The sequence below is a fragment of the Martes martes genome (genome assembly GCF_963455335.1).
Source record: "Martes martes genome assembly, chromosome: 8".
NCBI classification, from domain to species: Eukaryota; Metazoa; Chordata; class Mammalia; order Carnivora; family Mustelidae; genus Martes; species Martes martes.
Window position 1 is genome coordinate 103,758,534 of NC_137895.1, and position 13,642 is coordinate 103,772,175.

At 49.9% G+C, this 13,642-nt stretch overlaps 1 protein-coding gene across 1 annotated transcript in view; it reads left to right on the forward strand.

Annotated features, from left to right (window-relative positions):
- CRACR2A (calcium release activated channel regulator 2A) overlaps positions 1-13,642 on the forward strand; it is a gene marked incomplete at both ends in the record, with an annotated part of 69,303 nt that overhangs the window by 22,691 nt on the left and 32,970 nt on the right. Inside the window, 3 exons of the mRNA XM_080811348.1 lie at positions 5,064-5,154; positions 9,015-9,110; positions 11,048-11,235. Coding sequence (XP_080667474.1) covers positions 5,064-5,154; positions 9,015-9,110; positions 11,048-11,235 — 375 coding nt within the window. The remainder of the gene's footprint in view (positions 1-5,063; positions 5,155-9,014; positions 9,111-11,047; positions 11,236-13,642) is intronic.

The window sequence follows — 13,642 nt, forward strand, 5'->3', positions numbered from 1 at the left end:
ATACGAGACTTAAGAAGATTTTAGCAAACTTATCTAGGATTTGATACATTAGTCAGGCAAAAAGCACTGTAGGTATGTGAAATATTTAGGACTACCAGGCAGCAAGGTTAATTTAAGAGATAAATGCGGAGCTGTGCGCCCTGCAGTAGAATACACATTTTTCTCATGGAAGTTAGGCAAAATGTGATAATGTTTTTGATTGCACAGGAAAGGTCATAGATTCCAAGAATTACATACCCTACCAGTATATATATATACATATACATACATATATATATATATATATATTTTTACTAATACAATAAACTAGAAACCAGTAGTTTTTATATTAAAAAAAAAAAAAAAAAACCTCTTTTACGGGCACCTGGGTGGCTCAGTCGGTTAAGTGTCTGCCTTCGGTTCAGATCATGATCTCAGGTCCTAGGATGCAGCCCCGCATCAGGCTCCTTGCTCAGTGGGGAGCCCACTTTTCTCTCTCTCTCTTTCTCTCTCTCTCCCCCATTCTGTCCCACCTTCCACTCATGCTCTCTTTCTCTTTCTCTCTCTAATATATAAAGAAAATCTTTAAAAAATAAAGATAAAAACACTCCTCTAAACAACTTTCAGATGAATTAAATCATCAAAACCAACAAACTAAGACAATATATTATTTACCTTCTATTATGATTGAACATTTAAAACACCAATAAAGCTTGGAAGGTCATTGAGGACACCGGATGACCAGCTGGGATCCATTAAGATAATGTCACGCTGGAAAGACAGACTGACTCTAACAGAATTGCATCTGAGATCTTGCTCTGGTGTCTAAAAAGCCAATGACAGTAGCACAAGGCAGAAGAGATATGATTCAGTAGCACCATCTTTACAAGAAAAACAATCACACAGACAAAAGATTTAGAGGTTTTACTTGACAAATGGGTTCGGCATTCATCAAGTGTGATGTGGCTGCCAAGAAAAGTTAATGTGATTTTAGGCTGCATGAATAGATAGGCAGTGTGTAGAGCAAGACGGGCCTAGTCTAGCTCTAAGCTGTGCTAATCAGATTTCACACACTGGGCATTCGGTTGGGGGCTCCACGGCTCAAGAATGCTAAATCAGAGCACATTCAGAGAAGAGTAAAGAGGAAAGAGGAAAATGAAGGGAGGTACCAAAACAAAACAAAACAAACAAAACAAAGCAAAACGAAACAAAAAAAAAACAAAAACAAAAAAATCCATGCGAGCCATGGTTGGAGGAAAAAAAGAGGCACGGCATAAACCCAAGGCAAGTCCTTGAAGTCTCAGTGCTGTTTTCAAATATTTAAAGGGTTTTTATGAAGACGAGGGACAGAGCCATAGAAAGATATATTTCTGTGAGTCAGGACACTCCAAAGATGAAAGAGCTGTTTAGAGATCCAGCCAAGTGTCCTCTCGCTAGAGGTCTTCTAATCTAGTTTGGGTAAATACACGGCAGGGACATTGTGGCAAGGGGTTTAACCCCGGGGAAAACATGTGGTTGGATCAGACAGGCCTTCCCACCCTGAAATTCTCCAATTCCTCTGGAATCTGGTGTTCCCCCAGTAAAGCCTTAAATTGATTTTGTACAGATTTTCAGCATTCACCTCTTGAGCATAGACCCTGTGGATGACAAAGTGTCCGAGTGTCCTAACCTCGTTGAGACAGCATCAGCCCAGACGAGACCGTTTTTTTCAGGATTTCAAAAGGAAACGTTCAATTAAAGACATTTGATGTTCTAAGACTTCAGAGAAGGGGTCAGCGAGGGTTCGCATAGGTGGGGAAATCCTCACAGAGAAGACAAAAAAGTGTATGTGTGCATTGGGCAACGCAAGTGGTTTTGAAATTGTGGATAACAGAGATGTATGTACTAAGCCAACGTAACTGGTCGCTTCTCTCCTTTGGTGGAGGAATACGATGTGCCTGCTGGTGCGCCACATGCCGCACGCACAGACCTTTTTAGAGTGTCTCTCACGATTACCCTTCTCGTGGCCACTGCAGAGCTCCCTGCAGACACAGGCTTCCGGCTCTGCAGCTCCCGCTCACACGCAGCCTGCGTCTCTAACAGATGCATATGACAGGAGCTTTCATTGACGAAGCCGTCCGTTCTTCATTTTCCTGATCGCCTCGCACTTTTTCCAAGCCCGGCAGCACTTTTATCCTTGAAACTGAGACCTTCTTCCCTTTGGGGTACCATGACTCTTGCCCTCCACAGCCCCTAATGATGATGTAATGATGGTATCAACAATCCCTCATATTTATTTAGGGCCTTGGGATTCCAAATGCTTTTCATTCCCGCTTTCTTGTTTGTTCATCACGCTGGTGCTGGGTCGGGGGTGGGCGAACTCGGGGCAGGTGCTACTCTGGGATGTAAGGAGGTCTGAGCACTCAAGGTCACACTGAGGATATGAGCTGATTCCAGGTTCAGAACCCAGTCTTTTAGAGCCCTGAGCTAGTTGAGTGGTGTGAGTGGTGTGAACAGCACCACGGTGCCCTCCACTCCCACCCCTTTCCTGGGGCACATGTGTCTGACTCAGGCTGGTCATGAGCTGATCAGTCCTAGGGGACTCATGCTCTAAAGACCTTCAGACCTGGCCAAGTCCCCTAGGATACCAGCTTTATTCAAAAGCATTTCCAGAGGTTTTGTTCCACGGATAAATCTGGTTAGACTGGACTCCGGCTCATTGATGCCCACCTGGAACCCCAGAGCTTCTTTGCAGTGGACCCAATCTTTGTTAATGAGGGCTAGAAGGAGGCACCATTCGGAGGCTATTTCTGCCTTCCCCCGATTTGTTTTTTTTAGCAGTCTGCAAAATTACTTACTTTATGATAAGCAAACTGACATGCGAGCCTGAAAAAGAGTTTAATTTAATCAAATAAAACTTAGAGCAAAGTTAATATAATGCATTTAATGATGGTATAGAATTGATGCCCTGTATGGTTATTAAGCATAAATGGTAAACAGCTATAAGCTGTTTATCCATGTAATGGACGACTGTAATTGGTATTGCTTTATCAGAGCAAATTAATTTTTAAGTTCCTCTCATCTCACTTTATTAGTCCTTCGGTGTTTTTGTAGTTGGAATCACTGTGTAAAATTGTCCTTGATACCGCTTGCCATCTAGCACCGGGATTTCTTTGAGCATAGGAAGGTAATTCCAGGGACCAAGAGAAGACTTTGTTTCTGAAAGTCCGCTCAGGCAGTGTTCCTGTCTGCCCTTGAGGTGTCCCTATTCAACAGCAGGTAGCTTTGCTCCTTATTGCTCACCAAGATTTTCTTGTATTTATTATGAGCTGGCTAATAACAAAAGTAACAATCCAAAGCGTCTGTCATTTAGCAAGAAGAGATTTGTTACTCCTAGCCAACCAGACATTTCCTACGCCCAGCTTGGTGGTAAAGCCAGGGCTCCAGCTCGGGGAAGTGTCCCTTCGCTGAGTGCATCCTGAGGCCATTGCCACGCTCACTCCAAGGGTTTCTGGCTTTGGGGGGGGGGGGGTCCAGCCAAGAAAGGGAACTTAGAGGCTTCTGCTTCGATATGAGTGACCTTGGCCTTGAAGACTCACACCAGTTCCTTGTTTGGGTCAGTTTTGTGGTTCTTATAGAACTGGAAGAATGCCAATCAAAATGCCTCCTTAGTCATGCTCTGTCTGTGCATGAGACGAGGGTAGCAAGTAAGGAAGGGATTCCTTGGGTAGCGGGAAAGGCCTGGCCTGGATCAGAGTCCTGCGTGGACATTGAGAAGGCGGGGCTTCAAACGATGAAGGGCGTAGAGGAATAGACGCGCTGCCATCCTTGATGTTTTGTTCAGAAATCTCTCGAGTACCTCTGAGAACTGAAAACCAGAGCCCGTTCCTTTGTTATTAAAGTCTCCTTCCTTGAATAAAGGGAACGGGGGGCTTGCCACCATTTGAGTTTAGAATGGCAAGTGCCAACTTTTATAGTATATGTATGTTCAAACCAGACCTTGAGAGCCAAGATGTCAGCCTGCTCCTGGGCCTGGATTCCCCTTAACAGGTGAGAGAGAGGATCATGAGAGAGAGGACCAGGGTGCACCGAGCCAGAGATTTCACTGGCAGGCAGAGAAGTGGGGTCACAGTGCAGTCCCCTGGGAGTGGGGATGCTTTGGCCAGGTAAGTTCCATCTCAGGTCAGATGCTCAGCCTTCCTCTTTGAATTTGGATGTGTGTGTGTGGCATTTAACATGGTGGGGAGGGTATTTAAGGAGGACCTCTTTGGAGAGAGAAGGAGGAACACCACCAGGGATGACCTATAACCTTTGCTCCCATAGCCACATTTGTCTTGGTCTCTGTGTAGGAGCAGAGTCTCTGGGTATTTACTTTCAGTCCTATGGGGCTCTTTGGCGTAGGGAGAAGATGCTGGCAGGGGGGATGAGGACATCTCATTATTACCGCCACCTTGAATCAGCCTGCCCCTTCTCATGCTGGACCTGAGATGGCACGAGCACTGGGCAGGTGTGGCTCCCCTTCCTTTGGAGGGGGCATGGGTCAGTGGTTGTCAGTATCATGGAATCCTTTGACATCTGCTGAGAAATGTGCATCCAACAAGCACACGGTTTTGGGAGAGCCCTCGGACAGTGCCGTTCAGAGAGTGCTGATGTAGCCAAGTAGAAAGAAAGCATCCAAACCGGGAAGGAGAGCAGCCAAGAAACCAAACAGGAAAGAAACCCACACAATACAACTTTATGGGCTCACTACAGGTGTAAGGACTAGCGGACAATAGGGAGGTCCATCTACAGAGGTGGGGGCTCCTTGTTGAAATAAAGTGAGATTAAGGAAGACGGAGTCAGAGAAACCTCACTGAGGAGTGTGAGGGTCATCTAGAAACGATGGCCTCCTCACCTGGGAGGAGGAGAAGGTCCCGCGAGGCCTGTGTGGTCCGCTAATCCTGGGGAACCGATCCCGCAGCTTTGGGGGATGGGACCTACGTAGTCACCCCCTACCACCCCAGGCTCCTGATGGGGTCCTGGTGCCCAAGCTCCAGGACTCACGCTGTGGGATAAAGGAAATTGGGTGTAGACCTCATCAGACTCTCCTTCTGCCACCTCTGCAGGAAAATTGCTGCTTATGATGAAGAAATCCAGCATCTCTATGAGGAGATGGAACAGCAAATCAAGCATGAGAAGGAGCAGTTTCTCCTAAAAGTAAGAGTGCACACCGGGACTCGGCTCTGAGGGCCCGGCGGAAAGCTCGCCGGTTCTGCCCCCCTCCCCCAGTTCAAGACTGCAGGGTCCCCCCACCTGCGGCACCGTGGGTTCCCTGTTTCTCTGCTTTATTTAGATTTTCCAAGGCATCTGTCCCCCCTCAAATGTGGCATTTAAATTCCATCTTTATTTTTGTTGATTGGGGTCTGTCTCCTCCTACTGACATCAAAGCTCCCTAAGAGCAGGAATCTTTATTTCACTTGCTGAAGTGTCCTCAGCACCGCAGCTGTGCTTGGAGCACAGTAGGTCCTCAGCAAACTTGTGCTGAATCACCGAATGAATGAACAGGGGACAAAGGAACGAATGCATAAATGAACAAAAATGTGAAGGTACAGGTGTTGCCCGTCACAGCAGCTTGAAGACCGGGTCTGACGCTGGCTGCTCCCCAGTGCCATGGGACAGGCCCACCGGATGGGGTCCGTTGCACTCCGTGCCCAGCAGCTCCCCTCAGGGGGCCATCATTAGAGTCTACGCTTCCCGTCCTTTCTCTTAGACACCTAGAAAATGTCATACCCAAGACAGGTCAAATCCCACCCTTCTCGGACACTGTGGGAGAACATTTGGAAACTTGCATGCCTTGTTCCTAGTCTGGCACTTAGCCTCCTAGCAAGCCCTGCTGTTTGCCTTGGGGGGTCAGAACTGGTGAAATCCACCCCTTTTCCAAGCTAAGCAGGGGCCTTTTGAGAACATATTTATAAAACAAAGCTGTAGGAAGCTCTCTCCTCTATTTTTGGATTATCCACTTGGTGGGTTCTCGGCAGAAAAGTCTTTAATCTTGAAGGGTAGCCTCCTGCCTTCGTTCAGGCTGTTATTACAATCCCATAAGCAGGGGCTTAGAAACAACATTTATTTCTCCAGAGGCCAGAAGTCCCAACTCAGGGGGCCGGCGTGGTGGTCAGACTCTCGTGAGAGCCCACTTCCTGGCTTTGGCTGTGGCCTTCTCCCTGTGCCCTCACAGCGCGGAGGGGCAGGCAAGTGCCTGGGGTCACTTTTATAAGGGCACTAATCCCACTCGTGAGGGCTCTGCCCTCAGGACCCACTCACGTCCCAAAGGTCCCACCTCCTTGGGGATTAAGTTTCAACATGTGACTTCCGGGGATACAACGTAGAGACCATGTCACCCTGTGCCTCTCAGAACCAAACCTGGGTCATTATCACAACCCCATCCCTCCTCCTTAATGCAAGTTGGTTTGAATTTTTAATTTTACGCTGGTTGGATTATCCACACCAAGGTTCTATTTCTCACAGATGCCATTCACATTGAGGTGGAGTTGGAATGCTTTCCAGGAAAAGCCAGTCATATTCTCTGACTAGATCCCTCTGAAGGCTTGTCAGTATTTCCAGACTCTCCCCTCCCTTCTTTTTTGGGGCTTTTTTTTTTTTTTTTTAATGATGTTTATTTATTTATTTATTTGACAGAGAGATCACAAGTAGGCAGAGAGGCAGGCAGAGAGAGAGGGAGAAGCAGGCTCCCCGCTGAGCAGAAAGCCCGATGTGGGGCTCAATCCCAGGACCCTGAGATCATGACTTGAGCCGAAGACAGAGGCTTAACCCACTGAATCACCCAGGCGTCCCTTTTTTGGGGGCTTTAAAACATTTGGTCTGTCCCCTGACCTTCAGCATAGTTGGGTGAGCATAAGGCAGATAGTACCCAGACACTTGTCACCCAGTGGACCCTAAGATAGTTTTCTGAGAACAGCAGACTTTTTCCTCCCTGCAGTGGGAAAGCCACTCTCTTGACCCCACATGATCTACTTCTAGGTCATGACTACAGGTCAAAGGTCCGAGCTAAGGAAAGAAGCCTGCTTTCCAGAAGCGGAAGGTGGGCCAATGCATGGGAACTGGGAACGGGGGAGGTGGGAGGAGAAACTTCAAGGACACATTTGTATCATGTAAGGTGATGTCACCACGCTGTTGTACCCCTTCACCCACCCTCTGCTCCCTCCTTCCCCTGCTTAGTACCTCTCGGCTTTCAGACTCAGTGCTTAGACGTACACTTTGTATGGAAATGTGGGAACTGTGAAGATGTGTTTGTTTTTCTTTTTTTTTTTTTTAAGATTTTATTTATTTATTTGACAGACAGAGATCACAAGTAGGCAGAGAGGCAGGGAGAGGGAGAAGCAGGCTCCCTGATGAGCAAAGAGCCTGATGCGGGGCTGGATCCCAGGACCCTGGGATCATGACCTGAACGGAAGGCAGCGGCTTAACCCACTGAGCCACCCAGGCGCCCCGATGTGTTTGGTTTTGCAGACACTGGCTTTTGCCTGGTCCCAAGGGGAGGACAGTGGTGTTACAGTTTAGGACAGCGTGGGAAGGGCTGACCCTTCCGGACAGGGCTTGGAGCCTGGCGCTACACAGAGCAGTTTGACCGTGAGGGAAATGTGTAATCGCTTGCACGCTCCGGCTCTGGAGTAAGAGACTCCGTCCAGGCTCCGCCGGCCCCCTGTGGGGATGGCAGCATTTGTACTGGAATTTGGGAGCTGCCCCCCCAGTCCCCCGAGCCCCGGCCCGGTTCACAGGGTGCCCACTCTGGGAGCACTGCCCCAAACTAAATGAAGCAGGATTCCTGGTGGAAGAGTTGAGAGCAGGTGCTGCCTGGTTCGATCCTGCTCCTTCAGTCGCTCATGGTGGACAGGAGACCATCACAGGCTCTCCCGGAGCTCTTTACCTGCCTGAGGAGCCAGGTGGCATCTACAGAGGATGAGCCCAGCCAAATCCTGAGCTTTTGAACCAAGGTGGCCACTGGCCTGTCCCCTGGGAGTGGTTGCATGCCCTCCATTCCCCTAGGGGCGCCATCGTGCCCAACCTCGTAGTCCCCTTAGCGAGCAGCATCCCACTCCGTCCTCCTGGGCCGGCAGCCCCCCAGGGGCTCCAGTAGTGATTATATGGACCTTATAATGGTTTCTTCTCTTCCTGCACATTTTTCATCTCCTTTCTGCCTTCGGGAGAGTGGAGAGCTGCAGGGGGCCTGCAAGTGTTTGTTTCTACCATGTGAGCAAAGAAATAAGGACAGCTGGGTAAGGCCAGGGCTGGAACCCCAGTCTCCTGGCACCCAGCCAAGGGTCTTTGCGCCAGACCAGGCTCCATGAGAGTGTCAGCCCTCCCGACAGCCCACATGGCTCTCTCTTTGCCCACCCCAAGCCCCTTCACACTGCGTCGTCAGCTTCCAGAGCAGGGAAGCCCAGTCGTAGGGCAGGAGGGGAGGGGCTGTCGAGCACAGGGGCAGCGACTTCCTGAAGAGCAGGGCTGGGACTCCTCCATCGCGGTGGGAAACAGTGAGGACCTAGACCCTCAGGGGGAAGAAGCGATGCCCTGTGTTTCCCCAGCAACGGCAGATTTAAGGGATTGAAAGATAGTACCCAACATGGAACAGAATATCCATTTTGGAAGGATATTCTGCCCCTGCCCCCATATACAGAGGGGGAGGTGGGGGTCTGGGATTCGAACTCAGGCCCCTGTTCTGTTCTCCGTGTTCAGGACTCCACCGCTAGCAGACACTGCCTCTCTCTGGAGGGGGGTTGCGGGGAGGGTAGACGTGGCACACAGTCCCCGGTCATGGTCACACTCGGTGGAACCTGGTGTCATGGATGACGGAGCACTTGTGGTCTCTCTGTCTCGCTGGGCCTCACTGCCTGGCCAGGCAGGGCCCCGCAGCCCTGGAATGTGGTGGGAAGGGCCCCAAAGGCCGAAAGGATGGGTGGGCCCTGAGGCTGAGCAGATACGAGGTGGGGGGAGGGGAGGGAGAAATCTCCATCCCATGTGCATTTGGGCCTCACGTGTCCTTTCTTCCGGCCTGGCAGGACACGGAGCGGTTTCAGGCCCACAGTCAGGAGCTCGAGCAGAAACTGTTGTCAAAGGAGCAGGAGCTGGAGCAGCTCATCCAGAAGCAGAAATGGGTATGCCTCCGTGGCCCCCTCGGAGCACGGCCTCCCCACCCCCTCCCCTGCTGGCTCTTGCCCATTTGCCCCTCCGCTACACTGCTTCTCGCTGGAGGCCTGGGGCTGGTTGGTTTGTTGGTCCGTTTTTAATCCGAGAAGAAAGATAGTATTTGAAATCACAGGTGATGCCAGGATAAAGCCTTCACCTCTCCCGAGCCAGGTGTTCAATTTGGGAAAGTTGCCAAGAATTCTCCCTCGAGGCATCTGAAGACGTCGTCCTATAATTATGCCCGGGAGCCACCAGAATGCCAACGCGTTCATTCATTGCCTGCTTCCTGTGTCAGGAAAGAGGGGGATGCTGAGATACAAGGGACATAGTTGCTGATGTTTTGGGGAAGGCTGCAGACAGTGATGTCTTCCTGCCTTCTTTCCTCCCATGGCCACGGATACCTCCAGTAGGAAGAGGCTCTTCAAAGATCCATTTGTTCATCCCTGGTCTTCCTGTGTGCCCCCAAAATGTCCGTCAGCCTTTTTTTGTGGCTGCTCCCATCACCCCCCAGGATGGAGGCAGACACCAGATGGGGCTGTGATGCACTTGACCCCCCAGGAGGTAATCTGGGTGGTGCACTGTATAGGGCTGGCTAATGACCCTGGGAAGACTGATTCCCTGGGCAAACTTCATGCTCTCAACCTCCTCCCCAAAGCCAGGGCCCATTGGGGAGAGACACCAGGGTGCCACTTGGCCTCCCGTTTTATTTTGTCTGGCGCTGGAAGGAATCCAGCCCTGGACAGACCCAGACGTATTGCTCTTGCTTGAATAGAGAGGGCTATTTTTAGCGACACATTAAAATATGCTTGAAGCTGCCCCATGCTGAAGCTATATGCTGTCCCACTCTGCTGCTACCCAGCCTATGGATTTTGGTTTCTTCCTTCTGCAAGCAAGATCATTCCCACTCGGGGACCGGCCGGCTGCCTTCCCCTTCTCCTGCTGCAGCCCTACCTTCTCCTGCCCCTACTCCTCATCGCTATTATGCATTACGTTCTTACCAATTAGACTTATCCCTCAAATGAATGATTGCCACTCGATTTAATTACTGCATGCTTTCCTGATTACACAGGCCTCTTGAGAATCACACAAAATTCCTTGTTGCTGCCTCCTCCTCCCCTTCCTGGCCACATTCATTAAACTAAATTTATTATGATATATTTGCTTTGGTTTGATTCCTCCTCTGGTGAGAGGGTTGGAAGCTCTGCAAAGCAGAACCACCAGCCAAGAAAAGCTGCACTTACACAAATGCAGAGGGTTTTTTTTTAGCTGCTTTAGGGACATGAAACAAGGTATGTGTTTGGTTTGACCTGTTTTAGCTGTTTCCTAAGAATTTCCAGGGTTTCTGGCCACCCTACAAAGTTTCTCTAAACTAAAGGAATTGGCCTTATTTAGCTGAGAGACGAAAAAGGGACAAATGGACTTACTGTCAGCATTCAGAACTGGGAAGGATGGTTTTATGGAAAATGCCACTTAGCTGCCTTCCATGTTCATCAGGGCTGAGGGAGACAATTGGCTGAAAGGACACAAGAGATCGAGGTTGGCTCTCAAGACCACGGATGAGAGGATCACAGTTAGCATTATCGTCACTGGTTTGCGGGACGCGCAGATGGAGCGTTGACCTTCCTTTCCAAGCAGTCTTTTTGAATGGTGCCGCTCCCTCTGGACTGTTCAGCAGCCCCGTGGAGGCAGGGGAGAGATGAGAAGTGCTCTGAAAGCTCCCGCTGCCTCCAGAAGTGCATCCGTGTGATTTAAGGAGCAGGAAGAAACCCCTTGAGGCTGTGGGGCCGTGATGGCTGGCCGTGACGGCTCCCGCCTGTAGGTGGAGAATGTGAGGGGAGGCAGGGGCAGGCCAGACTGGATGGTGGCTGCTTACCTTTCCCTTCTGCTCCCCCACTTTCTGTTCCAGCTGGAAGGCCAGTGCACCATGCTCCAAAATGATGAGCATGAAACCAAGGCTGAGAATACCAAGCTGAAAGTCACAAACCAGGAGCTGGCCCGGGAGCTGGAACGGACGTCCCGGGAGCTGCAGGATGCCCAGCAGCAGCTGGAAAGCCTCCAACAAGAGGCCTCCCAACTCCACCAGGAGAAGGAGATGTGAGTCTGGCCTTCGCAGGCTCCTGTCACTGCTGACCGGCTCTACCCGCTTGCTTTGAGCATGCCGTCTCCTCTCTTGGAGACCCTGTCGCCTTGCCTCTCCCACGAGGCTCGGGGGCTCCTTGCTCCCTGAACGTCTCCGCTGGGATGCTGAGGCTGTTCAGCAGATTGTGGCCAGCATGATCTAGGATTCACAGGACATCGACAACCCTGTTCTTGGAAAATTTATTATGTGATGAGAGAGACGTGTTATCCAAAAAACAAATATAAGAAGGTCCTCGGGAAAAGGTTGCATGAGCAGACAGAGCACAAGTGACTGTCATCGTATATTTTATTTCTTTTAAAGACTTATTCATTTATTTATTTGGGAGACAGAGAGAGAGAGAGCACAGGAGAGCAGGGCGAGGGGCAGACAGAGGGGGAGGGAGAGAAGCCGACTCCCCACTGAGCATGGAGCCTGATGAGGGGCTCTATCTCATGACCCTGAGATCATGACCTGAGCCGAAACCAAGAGTCGGATGCTTAACTGACTGAGCTATGCAGGCGCCCCTTTTTATTTTATTTTGTTTTATTTTTGAAAAATGTTTAAAGATTTATTTGAGAGAGGAGAGAGAGGTGACTGTCATAGTTGAGAGATGGGAAGAACCAGGACAAGAGTGAAGCACGTAGGCATCTTAGGTCAGCATAGAATCTGTTGGAGTGTGACGGTGCCCAGGAATCCTCAGTCCAGGCTGCCCACTCTCTCCTCCACGTGGGCCTAGTGCACGGGAGCCCCACATCTCTCGGGGTCCCGTTTGCCACTAAGCTGCACTGGGCATGGCCTATTGGACAGAGGCAGGTGCGAGGAAGGACCCAGGGCTGGGTCTGTGTGCTAAGCCTGAGCAGTTGCTGGAGGACTGGTTATTTATCTCATCTTGGGAGCATTGGCTTCTGAGAACAAACGCACTCCTTGGCGTGCCCAGGGATGGGGGCTTCCCCCTTGTTTATTTGTTCACGCATTTACCCATACATCCGTTTACTTAGTCACTTGTCAAACATTTATTGAAAACTGCTCTGCGTTGGTTACTGTGTTGTGCATTCTGTGTATCACCCCCATGTCATAATTTGACATTATTGCCTACGAACCTGATAGCATCCTGCAGTGCCAGGAACTGTGAGTATCCACAGTTGGCATGGATGAGGAAGCCAAGGGTCCAGGGTCTTAAGAAATTGTCTCACGAGGCTCAGTGCTAGATGCATCTGGCTGACTCCCCACAGCCCATGATGAGTCAGCCACTTGATTTGGGAGTAGGACTGGCCATCGCTCACTCATTACTCGCTCAGGCTCCCATTGGTTCCCTTCATTCATTCTGCAGAAGGTCACGTGTGCCTGGCCCTGTGCCAGGTATTACTGAGGCTCTGATTTCAGAGGGCAGTGTTGCTTAGCAGTGCTGAGTTGTAGAAACATTCACCTTCTCCTTGTTAAGTGAAAGCCCTCCCTCCCTCTGACCCTGGCAACATTTGGGTCCATGGGCCCAAATCCCATTGTTCTGCTGTGCTGCCTGGGACTGATTGCCTGGGGCAAGAGGGAGGAAATGTGTTTGCATGTGGAGTTTGACCCAAATAAGATTTCTCTAGTTTAAAAAAAAAAGTCTTTCCGAGTAGCTGACTTAAAACAAAACAAAACCCTTCGCTCCAATTCTTGGATGACCTGTGGCAGGACAGTGTATTTCATTGCAAACGAGCAAAATCAGTTCCTCCTCATTGAGAGCAGGCCAACAAGGCGCAGGCATTTAACTTTACAAACAGAATTAAGGATTCAGCCTCTTAAAAATTCAATCAAGTTCTAAAACAACAAACATCTGAAGGCACAAGCATTAGAACAGCAAATGGAAATAAGCAGCCAGTGCTGGGGTATCAAATCACAGCATGAGGATTAAAATCTTTCTGAAGTCTTATCTTAATTAACCAAGCCAGAGACACAATCTCTGGAGGTTGGGAATTGAAAAGGAGGGTTAGGAGGGAGAGACACATGATTTCAGAACCTTCGTGGCTTGTTTTCAAAAAGCACTCAATGCTGCAGTCAGAGAGCGTGCCCAGAGCCCCAGAGTGTCCCATCTAGGGAGGTCAGGAGACAAGGGCATTAAGAGCCTTAGCTTGTTCTCTGTAGAGCAGAATCCCAGATTAATGGTACTGATGGAACCCGAGCGCTCTAGCCTACCTCTTCATTTTATGAACGAAGAAACCGAGGCTCCGCGAGGCATAAAGCCACATGGTTAGTACCAGAAAACAGGGACCGAGCCTAGTCATCCCGACAGCAGGCACTTCCCCCACCTCCAACAACATCTTGTTGCCTGATGTTGTACCAGAGCAGCCGGGAAGGGAGGAATGGAATTGGGAGATAAAAAGACTTAGTCATTTATCAGCT